This window comes from Artibeus jamaicensis, unplaced genomic scaffold (assembly GCF_021234435.1).
Source record: "Artibeus jamaicensis isolate MK-2021 breed Jamaican fruit bat unplaced genomic scaffold, CSHL_Jam_final contig_332, whole genome shotgun sequence".
Classification (NCBI taxonomy): domain Eukaryota; kingdom Metazoa; phylum Chordata; class Mammalia; order Chiroptera; family Phyllostomidae; genus Artibeus; species Artibeus jamaicensis.
Genome location: NW_026521788.1, coordinates 22,914,253 through 22,927,179, shown reverse-complemented (window position 1 = coordinate 22,927,179; position 12,927 = coordinate 22,914,253). Strand labels below are relative to the sequence as shown.

At 51.8% G+C, this 12,927-nt stretch overlaps 1 protein-coding gene across 2 annotated transcripts in view; it reads right to left on the bottom strand.

The window, feature by feature from the left end:
* SLC29A3 (solute carrier family 29 member 3) overlaps positions 1–7,603 on the bottom strand; it is a 40,891-nt gene extending 33,288 nt beyond the window's left edge. For both annotated transcript variants that reach the window (XM_037130583.2, XM_053663872.1), the window contains exons 1-2: positions 7,519–7,603; positions 2,858–3,156 (exon numbers count right to left, since the gene is read on the bottom strand). In XM_037130583.2, the coding sequence (XP_036986478.2) occupies positions 2,858–3,156; position 7,519 (300 nt within the window). In that variant the 5' untranslated portion in view covers positions 7,520–7,603. The remainder of the gene's footprint in view (positions 1–2,857; positions 3,157–7,518) is intronic.
* Positions 7,604–12,927: the final 5,324 nt, after the last annotated feature.

The following is a 12,927-nucleotide window of genomic DNA, read 5'->3' as shown; positions in this document are numbered from 1 at the left end:
GCAGCTGCGAAGGGATCGCCTTGCAGTAAGAACGGCTCACGGCAGACGTCCACTGTGCAGGGACGTCCGCTGTTCGAGGGTCAGACCAGCTCCCAGAGGCTCGCTGGTACATCCTCCTCTGCCCTGGGCAGCCTGCTCCCAGGAGCTGGGTTGGGACAACGGTGGGGGGACAGGACAAATGCATGTGTAATCTGGTCCTGGGAGCCAGCCTAGCCCATTGCTGGCCCAGACAGACAGGGACCTTCTGGTAGAAGAAGCCCAAGTGGGCTGAGTGATTTACCAAGGCCAGCAGAAAGCTGCACTGCTTGAGTCACTAGTAAGTAAAAGTGGAGCATAAAGCACCCAGGTAAGCCAGGCATCTGGAAATACTCCAGGGCTGCATCCCCCAAATGATAATAATGATAATGTTTACACAGCACTTAGAGCACTAGTGCTGGGCCTGGTTCCAAGTGCTTTGTGTGCAGAGAAATTTACTTAGTCCTCACAACAACCCTAAGAAGCTGCTGCTAGCCTTACCTTCCTGTACATACCAGGAAGACGACACAGCACAGGGAGGCCACCGAGCTCAGCACTGACAGAGGCAGAGCTGGAACCCACAGTCTGTTTCCAGAAGCCACGCCCTCGACGGTGCTCCTCCAACTCTACGGGTGCCTGTCAGTCACGTGGGGGGCCTATCAGCCTGCAGCTCCTGACTCAGCCGGTCTGGGGTGGGGCCTGAGACCCGGTCTCACTAAGGAGCTCCGGGCCAGCCTGCACCAAGGAACTCACCTGGAGTAGGAGGCTCTAAACTACCACACCCTGTTCCTGTGACAGCTCTGTAGCCACGGGCATGGGGTAGATACCGCACCGCTCTGGCTCCTGGAGGCAGCTACCAATTCTCCAGTTAACAGAAGCAGGCCCTCGCAAGGTGTCAGAATCAAGGGACCCCATTCAATCCTAATTCAATCCTAATGTCTGGGGTGGAGCCCAGACTGGGATTTTTTAAAAAGCTCCCTGGGTGATTCTGATGTGAAGCCCTGGCAGAGTCCTCCAAAGAGATGACAGGAAACCTCAGTCCACATGTCAGATTCAGTCCCATGAAACCGGGGAAAGTTCCTGGGGGTCAGATCAGGAATTTCAAAGGTGCTTTCAGGAAGGGGAGGTGAGCCACCTCCTGGGCAGGTTGAGGGGTATGACTAAGGTCTGCTAGGGTATACTCTCCTTGTCCCCTGGAGCACCCCTGGAGGAGTGGGGCAGCTAGCAACCCCCCAGCTTGGCATGCCTTCAGAGAGGTCCCCGATTCCCCATCTATGAGCTTCCAAGAGAGAATAGACACCCTCCTAGATCGGCTGAGAGAACGGGCTCTTGACAAAGATTAACCAAAACTCTAAGCCCTCTGCCTGCTGGACTTTGCCCCCACTGCCCCGCCCTGTTGCGTTCTCCGCTTGCCCAGCCGGTCGTAGCAAGAATCCTGCTAAGGCAGTTTATTGAGAATGCCCCCACCTTGATATTTGATCAAGTTTCTCACCACCCCCCCACCTTGGTTTATATGTCCTTGACCTGCTTTTAGCAAGAATCCCCCTGCCCTTGCTGGCCCCTCTTTGTAATTTTCCATCCACTGACCGCCCCCTCACTGTGCTTCTTGGCTATAAATCCCCACTTGTCCTTGAGTAAGCCTGATCTCTCTCCCTTACTGCAACAGTCTTGAGTGAAGGCTCAGGTGGCAGACTGATTTTTTCTTCAACACTCCACCTGCCCAAGAGAAAGTCTTCCCACAAAGTGGGCACCTAGGTGGCGGGACGGGGCTTGGTGCCGCTGCCAAGCAACCAGAATTGACCTTCTCACTTTGCCATTTGAGGCCCAGGCGATGATCTCAAGCCTTACTTCTCTCTGGCATACACCTCAGCTACAGCAATATCAGGTGCTTTCCTATTCCCCCCACACACACCTGAACTTGTTCCCACCCTGCCTTTGCCCAGGCTTATTCTTCCACCTGGAATGTCTCTTCCCCATTCATCTAATCTACCTGCTCTGATTCACAGTGACAAGGCTCTGAGACACTGTGACTAAAAGACACAGTGACAAGACTAAGTCTTGTCTGAGTCGTCACTTCCTCCTGTCCTCCAGAACTATACGACCACTCATCTTAGCTGGGCATGTGGTTCTTTGGGGCAAAGACTACATTTTCCAGCCTCCTTTGCATCTCGTGGTCACATGACTGAGTTCTGACCAATGTGATGCGAGCAAGAGCAAAGTGTGTTACTTCCAGTTTTCTTCCACCTCTCTTTCTCCTCTTCCTATTTGATTTCATGGTTGGAGCTCCAACAGCCCCCTGGACTGCGATCTTGAACTGAGAAGCTATTCATGATGAAACAATTAGGTTCCTGACAACATGAAGCATCAAACCAGGCTGGGGCTGCTCCCTCCAGACCAGAACATGAGGAAAAAATTATTTTCTGTCTTATTTATCCACTGCTTTTTGGAATTTTCTAAACTCACTGCTGAACTTAATACTATTGGACCCACTCTTTCGAACCCCTGAAGGCACAGACTCTGAATTCTTGGAGTTACCGTACTACACTGCAGACTACCACTGTTTGCATCTTCTCCCCAAGTTAAACAGCAGGCAGTCTGGAGGCCAGGACTGCGTCTTATCCGTTTCTGTCCTCGTCTGCCGCACGAAGCATGGGCCTCATACACAGCACAAAGCACATGTTAGGACTGAACTGAATTGGTTCTACTCTACTCCACATGGCTTCCCAATTTGCACACCGTCAGCATGCCACAGTCCTTCCTGGCATGGTGCACCTGAGTGAAGCTGCCCTTCACCCCGTCCCGGATCAGTGCACCCCGCCTCCCAGGAGGAACACACCCTTACCAGGATGTCTGAGTCCTCACTTTCCTCTCCTGGGCCTGGGCTGGAGCAGTTGCAGAGTTTGAATATCCAATACTCCTTGGCAGTGACAAAGAAGTTCCATGGCAGAAGGCCGCCAATGCCAAGGCTGAAGAAGATGATGTAGGCCCCATTGAAGCGGTCCTCGGGCCTCTGCAGTGGGGGCAGGGGGCAGTCCGGAAGCTTCTCGAGCAGTGCTTCCTGGTCCGTGTGGACAGAGCTGCTCGCGGTTCTATAGGTGGAGTTGGAACTGTGATGAAAGTCACCTTCCGAGACAAAGGCCACTGTTGAAACAGAGAAACAGAGATGGGGCAGGTGATCAGAAGCTAAAGCTGGGGGCTCACCCACCCTACAAAACTGACCATGTGCCGGAGTCACCAGGGCATGGTGAGAGAGCGTCAGGTTTCAGCATCAGGGAGAAAAACAAGATGTCGGGGCCGTAAGCGACCCTGGGGTTACCCTCCCACCCCATGCAGGGCAACATAGGTAGCAAACCAGTGTGTGGCTGGTGGGGAGTGAGGCAATGCAGCATAGTAGGCCCTGTGGAAATCAACCCAGACGGACAAACCGGGTCTCACAGCCTTAGCATGCCTCTGCAGCCATAAAAAAGAATTAGGACCCTTGATGGGCAAAGAATGCACTCTCACCGTTTTTCAACTTTATGTGGGAAAAGTAAGGAGCAGGAGAATATGCTACTATCTGTGCAAAAAAGCAAGGCTGGGGCAGGTGGGGAGGGGACCGCACACACACGTGTCCGTACGATCTCTGCGAGGACACATGAGTGACTTCCAGCCAGCAGCGCTGCCTCTGAGGAGGAAGGATGGGGACGGGGAAGCGGGGCTGCACCTCGTACTCTTTCATACCTTTTGAATTTTGAAGTATATAAATGTATTACCTGTTCAAAAAAATAAAATTATAAATAAAAATAAAGGCATTCAACAGTCCTCAAGATGGAAGAACATACTCACCAATACATCTGATAAAGAAGTAATATCCAAAGTTTATAAGGAACTTATAAAACTCAACACTAGAAAACAAACAACCCAATTAAAAAATGGGCAAAGGGCCTGAACAGACACTTCTCCAAGGAGGACATACAGATGGCCAACAGACATGAAACAATCCTCAACGTCACTAATCATCAGAGAAATGCAAATTAAAACCACAATGAGATGTCATCTTACACCAGTCAGAGTGGTCACCACAGACAAATCAACAAACAAGTGTTGTCGAGGATGTGGAGAAAGGGGAGCCCTTCGGCACTGTTGGTGGGAATGCAGACTGGTGCAGCCACTGTGGAAAGCAGTATGGAGACGCCTCGAAAAAGTAAAAATGGATCTGCCTTATGATCCAGCGATTCCACTACTGAGAATATAGCTGAAGGAACCCAAAACACTGATTTGAAAGAACATAAGCCCTCACCCCTATTGTTTACAATCTGCAGTATTGTTTACAATTGCCAAGATATGGAAGCAGCCCAAGTGTCCATCAGTAGATGAGTGGATAAAAAAACTATGGGACAGCTACACGATGAAATAAATACTATTCAGCCATTAAAAAACAAGCTCTAGAGAGAGAAAATTTTACCCTTTGTGACAATATGGATGGACCTGGAGAACATTATGTTAAGTGAAATAAGCCAGTCAAAGAAAGGCAAATACTATATGATTTCACTCATATGGAGAATCTAATGAACAAACTGAACTAACAAGCAAAATAAAGACAGACTCACAGAGAGCAAGATGACAGACAGTCAAGGGTCGGGTGGAGGATGGAGCAAAAAGGAAAAAGGACTCATGGACATGGACAACAGTGTGGTGATTGAGGACAGGAGGAGAGTGTAAAGGGACCGAATGATAATGGGAAAAATGCAATAAATAAATAAATAAATAAATAAATAAACAAAAGGATTAAAATTAAATAACACTTTTGAATTTAAAAAAATGTTATCCTCACTCAAGAACATTTTTTTCATTGCCTTTTAGAGAGAGAGGAAGGAGTAGAAACAGAAAACAAACACATTGGTGTGAGAGAGAGACTTTGACTGGTTGCCTTCTCCTATGTGCCCCAGCTGGGAATTGAAGGCAAAATCGGGGCATGTGCCCTGACCGGAAGCAGAACCCACAAGTTTTCAGTCTATACGTTGATGCTCCAACTGAGCCACACTGGCCAGGGCAGTAACATTTTTTTTAAAGTCAACGGTGTCTAGAGCTGCCTCCAGAAGCCAGTTTGAGACATATATTTCTGGGGAATTTCATTTCCAGGGACACAGAGGTCTATCCAGGGAAGTGGAAGGTCACTGGCCAGGTGAATGGCCAAGCCTAGGTTTACAACTCCTGCCTGGGCCCCCACCTCTGTTCATCACATCCCACCAGGGGACAGCCACTCCCAACCTGTGGTAGCCCGAGACAGAGGGAAGGTTCTGGGCTGCCAATAACTGTTGCCTACATGGACTTAGGCAAGTCACCATGTTTCTGAGCCTCAATTTCCCCATCTGCAAACATAGGTTTTGTTTTTTTATAAAAACCTACACTTTTTATAATGGTTATATAACTACAACTGACCGGCAATGCCTGGCCTGTGACAGCAGCTGTTACACAAACATCAGCACCTTCCCTGCCATCATGGGCTTGTCATCTGGCTGGCCGGCTGGCTGCTGAATTTGACTGCAAGGTAGCATGCCTACTTCTATGTTCTATATAGCACCCAGGATGTGGCGGCAGCTTGATAAATGGAAAATACTTCCATAAAGCTGAGGATGGGATTCTCTAGTTCCTTCTGCAGTAGCTTCCTCCCTCCCCAATAAATCAATAAGTAGATGTGTCTCGGCTCACATGGGAGGCTGAGCCTTACTCAGAATATCAAGCCAGCAGAATGGGGCCTTTCTTCCCCAGTGAGATGGGAACACCCTGTCACACAGGCGTGGAGCCTCTCCATTATTTCAATGCACAACATTCCTCGGAATTAGGCAGGACAGGAATTATCACTTCCCTTTTTTTTCAGATGCAAAGAAGAGGACTTGATTTGTCCCACATTCAAAGAGGAAGAATCCCCAATAGTTAAAATTAAATCCAGCACTCATGCACGCTGAGGTCTGTGCCTAGCACTTGAGCCTGACAACAACCTCTTAATGTGGTAAGTACTATTCTAAGACCCATTTAACAGATGAAGAGTGAGGTTCAGAAAGGTTGAGCAATTTGTCCAAGGTCACACAGCTACCAAGTGGCAAGGGTGAGGCTACATGGCCAAGCAGTCTGGGGCCCACAGGGATTCCCTGGCCTCCTGTGTCCACAGGCTCCGAGCACAGACAGGCCTCCTTTGGGGAAGGCCTTGTGGCAAGAGAGCTCTGAGCAGGGATGAAGGCAGCACTACAGGGCACCCTCATCAGTGTTTGCTGAATGGATGTACTCTGCGACCACGGACATTGTCCTGTCCACTGGGGGCGTGCATCCTGGAGCAGGCAGGCAGGACGCTGCTGGATGCCCGCATTCAAGTCAGCAAGTCCATTTTAAACACCCCCGCTTGAGCAGGGCCTTTCTCCAGCCTTGATTCACAGGGAACCCAGTACTAACAAACTAACCAGACATTAGTGCTTAAAAATTCTGACTCATGTAGGACAGCAAAGAAAGGGCCAGTGGTTCTTCCCAGATGCTGCAGCTACAGGGGTGGGTGCAGAGGCCAACATCAGGGTTATGTGGGCTCATACTTGGCAGAGGCCCATTCTCTGCTCCAGGTACCTATTTATCCAGGACTATTCAGCCTTGACTGAGCTTCCAAAGGAGCCAGGAATTTTCTCTAACCTGGGTCACAGGCCAGGGCATTGGAGTGAGCAACGTCTCATTACTCTTTATAAAAGCTAGCTGCTGGCTTTCAGATTGAAAAGAAAAAAAGGAAGGTAAAGAAGAATCCCAGCATCCCCAGGATGAGCCGGCTGTGGCTGGTGCGTTTCTCAAGCACCCCCAGGAGCTGGCAACACTGGGCCTGGCTCCCTTCCCGGGTGATGGGGGCAAGGGGCAGCCCCTACACAAAGACGCAGAAACTGTAGGGCCTGGGGCCACTGCAGACCGCCATCTGGAACTGGGTGCAGGTTCCAACAAGGTTTCCTACTCTGTCTGAACCAATCTCCCCTCTGTGCCTCATTTTCCTTGTCTGTGATGTGGGGACCTGGGGGCTGGTGCAGCTAAGTTACCCAGTGGGAACGCATTGCTGGGAAACGCAAGGCGCCCCTCAAAGGCCACGGAAGGACTGGCCTTGGCATTGTAGACATCCCAGTTGTCCATACTCAGCCCACCCCACCCCACCCCCAATCCAGGCAGTGAGGTCCAATCTCAGGAAATGCACAAGGAGGAGGAGGAGAATCTGGAGAAAGAAGATAGAGACCTAGAGAGAGGGAAAGCGAGAAGAGACTGGGGGGAGGCGGAAGAGAGCGGGTCGGAAGCCGAGAGACGCTGAGGAAGGGGACACAGCGGGAAGTAATGCAGCGGGAGGGCCGGGCTGGCGTCCTGAGCTCCTGAAGAGCAGCCTCCTGAAGAGCCCGGGGTGGGGAGGAGGGGAGGGAACGCTGAGAGCGGGAGCTCAGGGCCGACCGGGACCCTGAAGAGCTGGTTGGTGGCCAGGCCGGCACCCAACCTCCGTCCCGCACTTACTGTCGCCACCTCGCCACCGCTACCGCCGCCTCCTCGGCCGTCGGGGCCGGTGGGACTCGGGGTTTCGCCGGGCCTCGGGCCGGGCTCCGCCTCCCCGCCCCGCCCCTCCCCGCCTCTCGGACCCCTCCCCGCCCCTCGGCCCCGCCCCGCCTTCCGGCCCCGCCCCCGCCGCCGACGCGGACGCCGGTGCGGACGCTGGCTCCGACGCTTCTCCTTTTGCAAATTCTTCGTCTTCTCTCTGCTCTCCCGCGCCCTTTCTATTGTGCAGGAAATGAGGCGCCGGCCGCCAAGTAGACTGTCCCCGCGAGCGTTTAGCGCGCGGTGGAGCCACGTTTCATGGGCTGCTGAAGGACGCTCGTTAGTGTACCTTGCAGGGACCCCATGTCTCAGCCCTGCCCCTCTGGCTCCCAGAATTTTCTGCCTCGCCCCCAAACTCCCACAGAGGGCCCCCTCTGAGTGCAGTCCCCCACTCCTCCCTGATCCTCCTGCTTTCTCCCCCCACCCGGCGTCACCTCAGGGAGCCCTTCCTGCCCCAGAGCCCGGAGCTGGCCCTGGCTACCCCAGGTTTGCTCATAGTGTCAGGCCTCCTGTGTGCCAGGCCGGAGCCATGAAACTTTTCCTCATCATCGTCTCACCGAGGCACCGTGGCAGTTGGGCACACAGCCCTCAGGACCACCCCACCCCACCAGGCCCTCCCAGTAGCCACCAGACCGTCCTGTCTGAATTACAGATCTAGGGGGCCACTTGTGTCCAACCCTCTCTCAGGCTGTGTCCTTCACACGCAGTGTCTCATTAACTATCACATGCCCTGAGGGGCACGAGTAGCACTGCACTCCTTTTAGGGACATGAGAAAGCTGGACTTAAGGTTAGCTGAGATGGAATTGGGAGCAAATGCCAGATCAGATTCTCAAACCCCTGCCTATGATATCTTCCCCTCCCCCCATCCCCCACACCCCCCACCCCATTTGGGCGGCTTCAGTGCTGGGTGCTCTCAGGCCAAGGTGTGGCGGCATGGTGAGACTCCTAGAACACAGTGTGCTTCCTTCATTAAAAAGACCTACTATGTTCCAGGCCCTGCAGTGGGGCCATGTGATATTGCAATATACTAAGAAATATGGTACTTTTGATCTGTCCCCTATTCCCGGCAGGAGAGCTTCTAGAGCGTTGAAATTTCCTGAGTGATAGGGCTGATGGGAGTGTCTTTGGTTATTCATAACAAGCCACTTTCAACGAAGTCAGAGTTTATGCTAATGAGGTAATTCTTGCTAGGGCCCTAGATAGCTTCTGGATGGGGATTGGTCATGCCAAAGGGACTATCCATCGGGTTAAGGTTGGAACTCTCTTCACCATGCCCACCTCTGGGAAGGGAGAAGGGCTGGAGATTGACTTAATGACCACCAGTGACCAATGAGTTAATTAAGCACGCTTACATAATGGAACCACCACAAAACCCCCTGAATTTGGGGTTCAGAGAGCTTCTGTGTTGATAAACACAGCCATTTGCTGAGAGGGTGGCATAGCCCGACTCCATGGGGACAGAAGTTTCTTTGCTCAGGACTTTGTGCCCTGTTCATTTGTACCCTTTATAATAAGCCAATCATACTAAATTAAGTGTTTTCCTGAGTTCTGTAAGCCATTCTAGCAAATTTTTGAAACTGAAGGTGGGTAGGAGTTGTGGAAACCCCCAACTTTGTAGCCAACTCAGATAGAAGTTTGGGTACCCTCGGTACCCCATATTTGAGACTGGTGTCTGAAGTGTGGGCAGTCTTGTGGGCTGACCCCTTAAATCTGTGGAATCCAAAACCAGCTCCAGGTAGATAGTGTCAGAAATGAATCAAACTGTGGTGTCCAGAGAGTCGAAGTTTTGGCTGCTGGTGTGGGAAAACTCACCCATTTGATGTCAGTAGTGTTGACATAAAAACAGTGCAGAGACACAAAGGTGCCAAGGGCTGGGGTCATGTTTCAGAGGAGCTTATGCACCCCCAAGGGAAACAGGACAGTGGGGGGGGGGTGGCATCAGGTAGGCAGGTGATGGGAGTCAGCAAGGACTGGGTACCCACCCACCCTTGCTGCGCCCCACATCCTTTTTGGCCCTATTATACGGGTCACAAGTTCAAGCCTATAAAATTATGTAGCTAGCCCAAGGCCATGTGATGGTGAAGCCTGTATTTACCCTTGGCTGTGATTCCAAAGTCCTCACCTGTTTTCTGTTCCACCATATAGGTCCCTTAAGGGCCAGAGGGTGGGTAGAGTAGACAGTGGGATGCAGGGAGAAGGACTTCTCAGGTGGAGTGACCTTGGAGCTGAAGCTTCAGGACGAATGTAGCCTATTGAGAAAAGCAGGGAGGGTGCTCGAGGAGAGAGGGCTGGAGCAAAGACAGAGGTGAGAGCGGGGATACGCCCTTGGAGGGTGGCAGGTACCTGGTGAGGCGGAGAAAGGCCGAGTTGGCTTGGGATGGCTCCTGGAGCTAGAAAGGGCATGTGTCACCAGAAAGTGACCAGGAACCAAGGTGAGTCTGCCCCGGCATGCTGTGCAATGTGTGGGTTCTTGACGTCGTGCAGGAAAAGATTAGACAACACAAGTCTGGGTGATTTTGAAGGGACATTTATTAAAGCTGAAGACGGGGAAACAAAGGAAGGGCTTACAGCAGAAGAGGAAGGACCACGGCAACAGGAGCAAGCCGAGGGGAGCTGCCTTTGGCTCTCTGAGAAGTTAGGCAAAAGGAGGGCCCTCAGAGGCAGGTTCAGGGGTTACCCTGGGGAGGGCTGCTGCTGTCTGCCCCTCTGCTGGTTGCAAGTCTCATCTGGACCCTTAAAGCTCAGGAGAAAGAGAGCGAAGGTACGGGCCCGGGAAAGAAAGGGGTGGGGGAGGCGCTGGCCTGCTCAAGGCAGAGGGGACACGCTGCATCCTTTGTCTTAGGGTTTTTATCTGTTTTTCTTTTTTTTTTAATAATATATAATTTTGATTGTGCTATTACAGTTGCCCCATTTCCCCCCCTTTATGCCCCTCTGCCTTGCACACCCCCTCCCACCCACATTCCCTCACTTTAGTTCATGTCCATGGGTCATACATGTAAGTTCTTTGGCTTCTACATTTCCTATACCATTCTTGCCCTCCCCCTGTCTGTTTTCTATCTACCATCTATGCTACTTATTCTCTGTACCTTCTCCCCCTCTCACTCCCCTGCTGATAACCCTCCATGTGACCTCCATTTCTGTGATTCTGATCCTGTTCTAGTTGTTTGCTTAGTTTGTTTTTGTTTTTGTTTTGGGTGTAGTTGTTAATAACTGAGTTTGTTGTCATTTTACTGTTCATATTTTTTATCTTCTTTTCCTTAGATAAATCCCTTTAACATTTCATATAATAAGGGCTTGGTGATGATGAACTCCTTGAACTTGAAAAAGCCAGTCAAACTGATATCTGTTTTCTGAAGGCACGAATTTTAGGGGAGGTCTCAGGAGAGGACAATGGACTTCACCTTGGCTTTCACACGTGTGCCTTTAATATGCTGATTGAGCACCAGGAGGAGTCAGGGTCATTCTCTGCTGAGGCGGGTCTGCCCCAGCACTGGCTGGCAGTGTAAGCCACTCGCTCCTAAGTGTCCTTGGTTAGGGAAGATAAGACCTTGTGGTTATTAGCTGGCTGTGAATTGCTTGGCCGGTGTGTTCAGCTCTGTCTCAGCTGCCCCATGCCGCTCACCGAGTAATTTTTCTAGCTTTTTACTGACCTCCCTCACGTAGACATCACCCTGAAGGCGACAGGACTCCAGAAGAATTTTCACAAGAGGAGGGTTTTATTTTACTTATTCTTAAATTTTTATTTGTTTATTTATTTTTAGAGAGGGGGAAGGGAGGGATAAAGAGAGAATGAGAAGCATTGATGTGAGAGAGAATCATCGATCAATGAATTGCCTCTTGGGTGCGCCCCTACTGGAGACTGAACCTGCAACCAAGGCATGTGCCCTGACAGGGATTCAAACCGGTGAACTTTCGCTTTGTGGGACAACTGAGCCAGTTGAGCCACATTGGTCAGGGTCCATTGGTCAACCAACTGGGCAGATGGTCTCAGGGGTCCCAGAACTTGGCTCGGAGACTACTCCCCGGTCATAACTCCAGTCTTCACGCCGGGCCCTCAGCCTGCTGTGGGTAAGGATGCGGGTGTGCCCAGTGAGGAAGCAGGAAGCTTCCCGACCACCCAGGTCCAGTCAGCCTGCCCAGAGCAGGATCTGGAGGACTTGCCAGGGCCAGAAGTCCGCTGACTGTGGACGGCATGGCCTTGCATTCGCCACCCCAGGGCTCAGCCAGGACATAGTGCCCCTGGAGGCCGTGGCCTGGGTCGTGTGGACAGAGGTCCGCAGAGCACCTGCACCCTGCCCTCACCATGCCCGGGCTCTCGTCGTCCTGTAACCAGCATCTCCGAACCCTGGCCTGATCATAAAAGGCTGTGGCATGTTCCCAGATTTGGGGGCCTCTCCCCGGGTCCCTGTCCCCTAAAGTGTCAGAAAGCCCCCAGCCCTGGAAAGGAAGGTGCTTGAAGTCCCGGCAGGAGTACTGGCTCCAGACTTGTGACCTGAGGGGGCGTGGTGAAATTATGAAACCTCTCTGAAGCCCGGGGTTCAAATGGAGCCATTGGGAGGATTAAATGAGGCCACACACAGATGAGAGGCCCTCACCGCAAATGTCCTTCACTTCCAAGGAAGAGAGTTTGTTTTGGAAGGGGTCCTCAGGCCTTAATTTTAGCCTTCGTCACGTTTGAAAAAAGCATTTCCATGAGCTTTCACTTTATCCCCACAGCTCAGTGGTACGGGGCTGTTGTCCCCAGTTTACAGATGAGGACACAGAGGCTTCCCAGGGCGCAGAGCTGGCAGCAATTGGGGGGGGCAGGGCGGGCCGTGGAGCCAAGGCTGTGTCTTCTGTACCAGGCACGTGGCAAGGCTGAGAGGGGAAGGGACAGTGTGGGCGACCAAACTCCCTGAGTCCAGCGAGGGCAGCAAATCCAGGGCTGTTCCTGGTCCAGCCCCCAGATCGTGATTCCATCTCTTTGGTGCTTCAGCGCTTTGCCACTTGACTGCTTTCTCCTTGCAAACCCCAGTAGGATGCGTCTTTTCAATCTTTCCTTTTGGAGAACATGTGTGGAGTATCTGGCTTGGGGACAAGATGAGGCAGGTAGCTTGGGGCACCCTCAGCTTCCCAAGGAACCTTCCAGGCTGTGGCGGAGGAGGGAAGGGGCACAAGAGATTGGGTTGGAAGCCCTGGGCTTGGGTTCTGACCCCGCCTCTGACCAGCTGACTGACCTTCAGCAAGTCTCCTGCTTGCCAAGGGTACTTTCTTGATGAAGTAATAAAAATATCCCCTGACAGATAATCAAAAAATAGGGAGACAGGGTCAGGAAGAGGGACGTAGAAAGG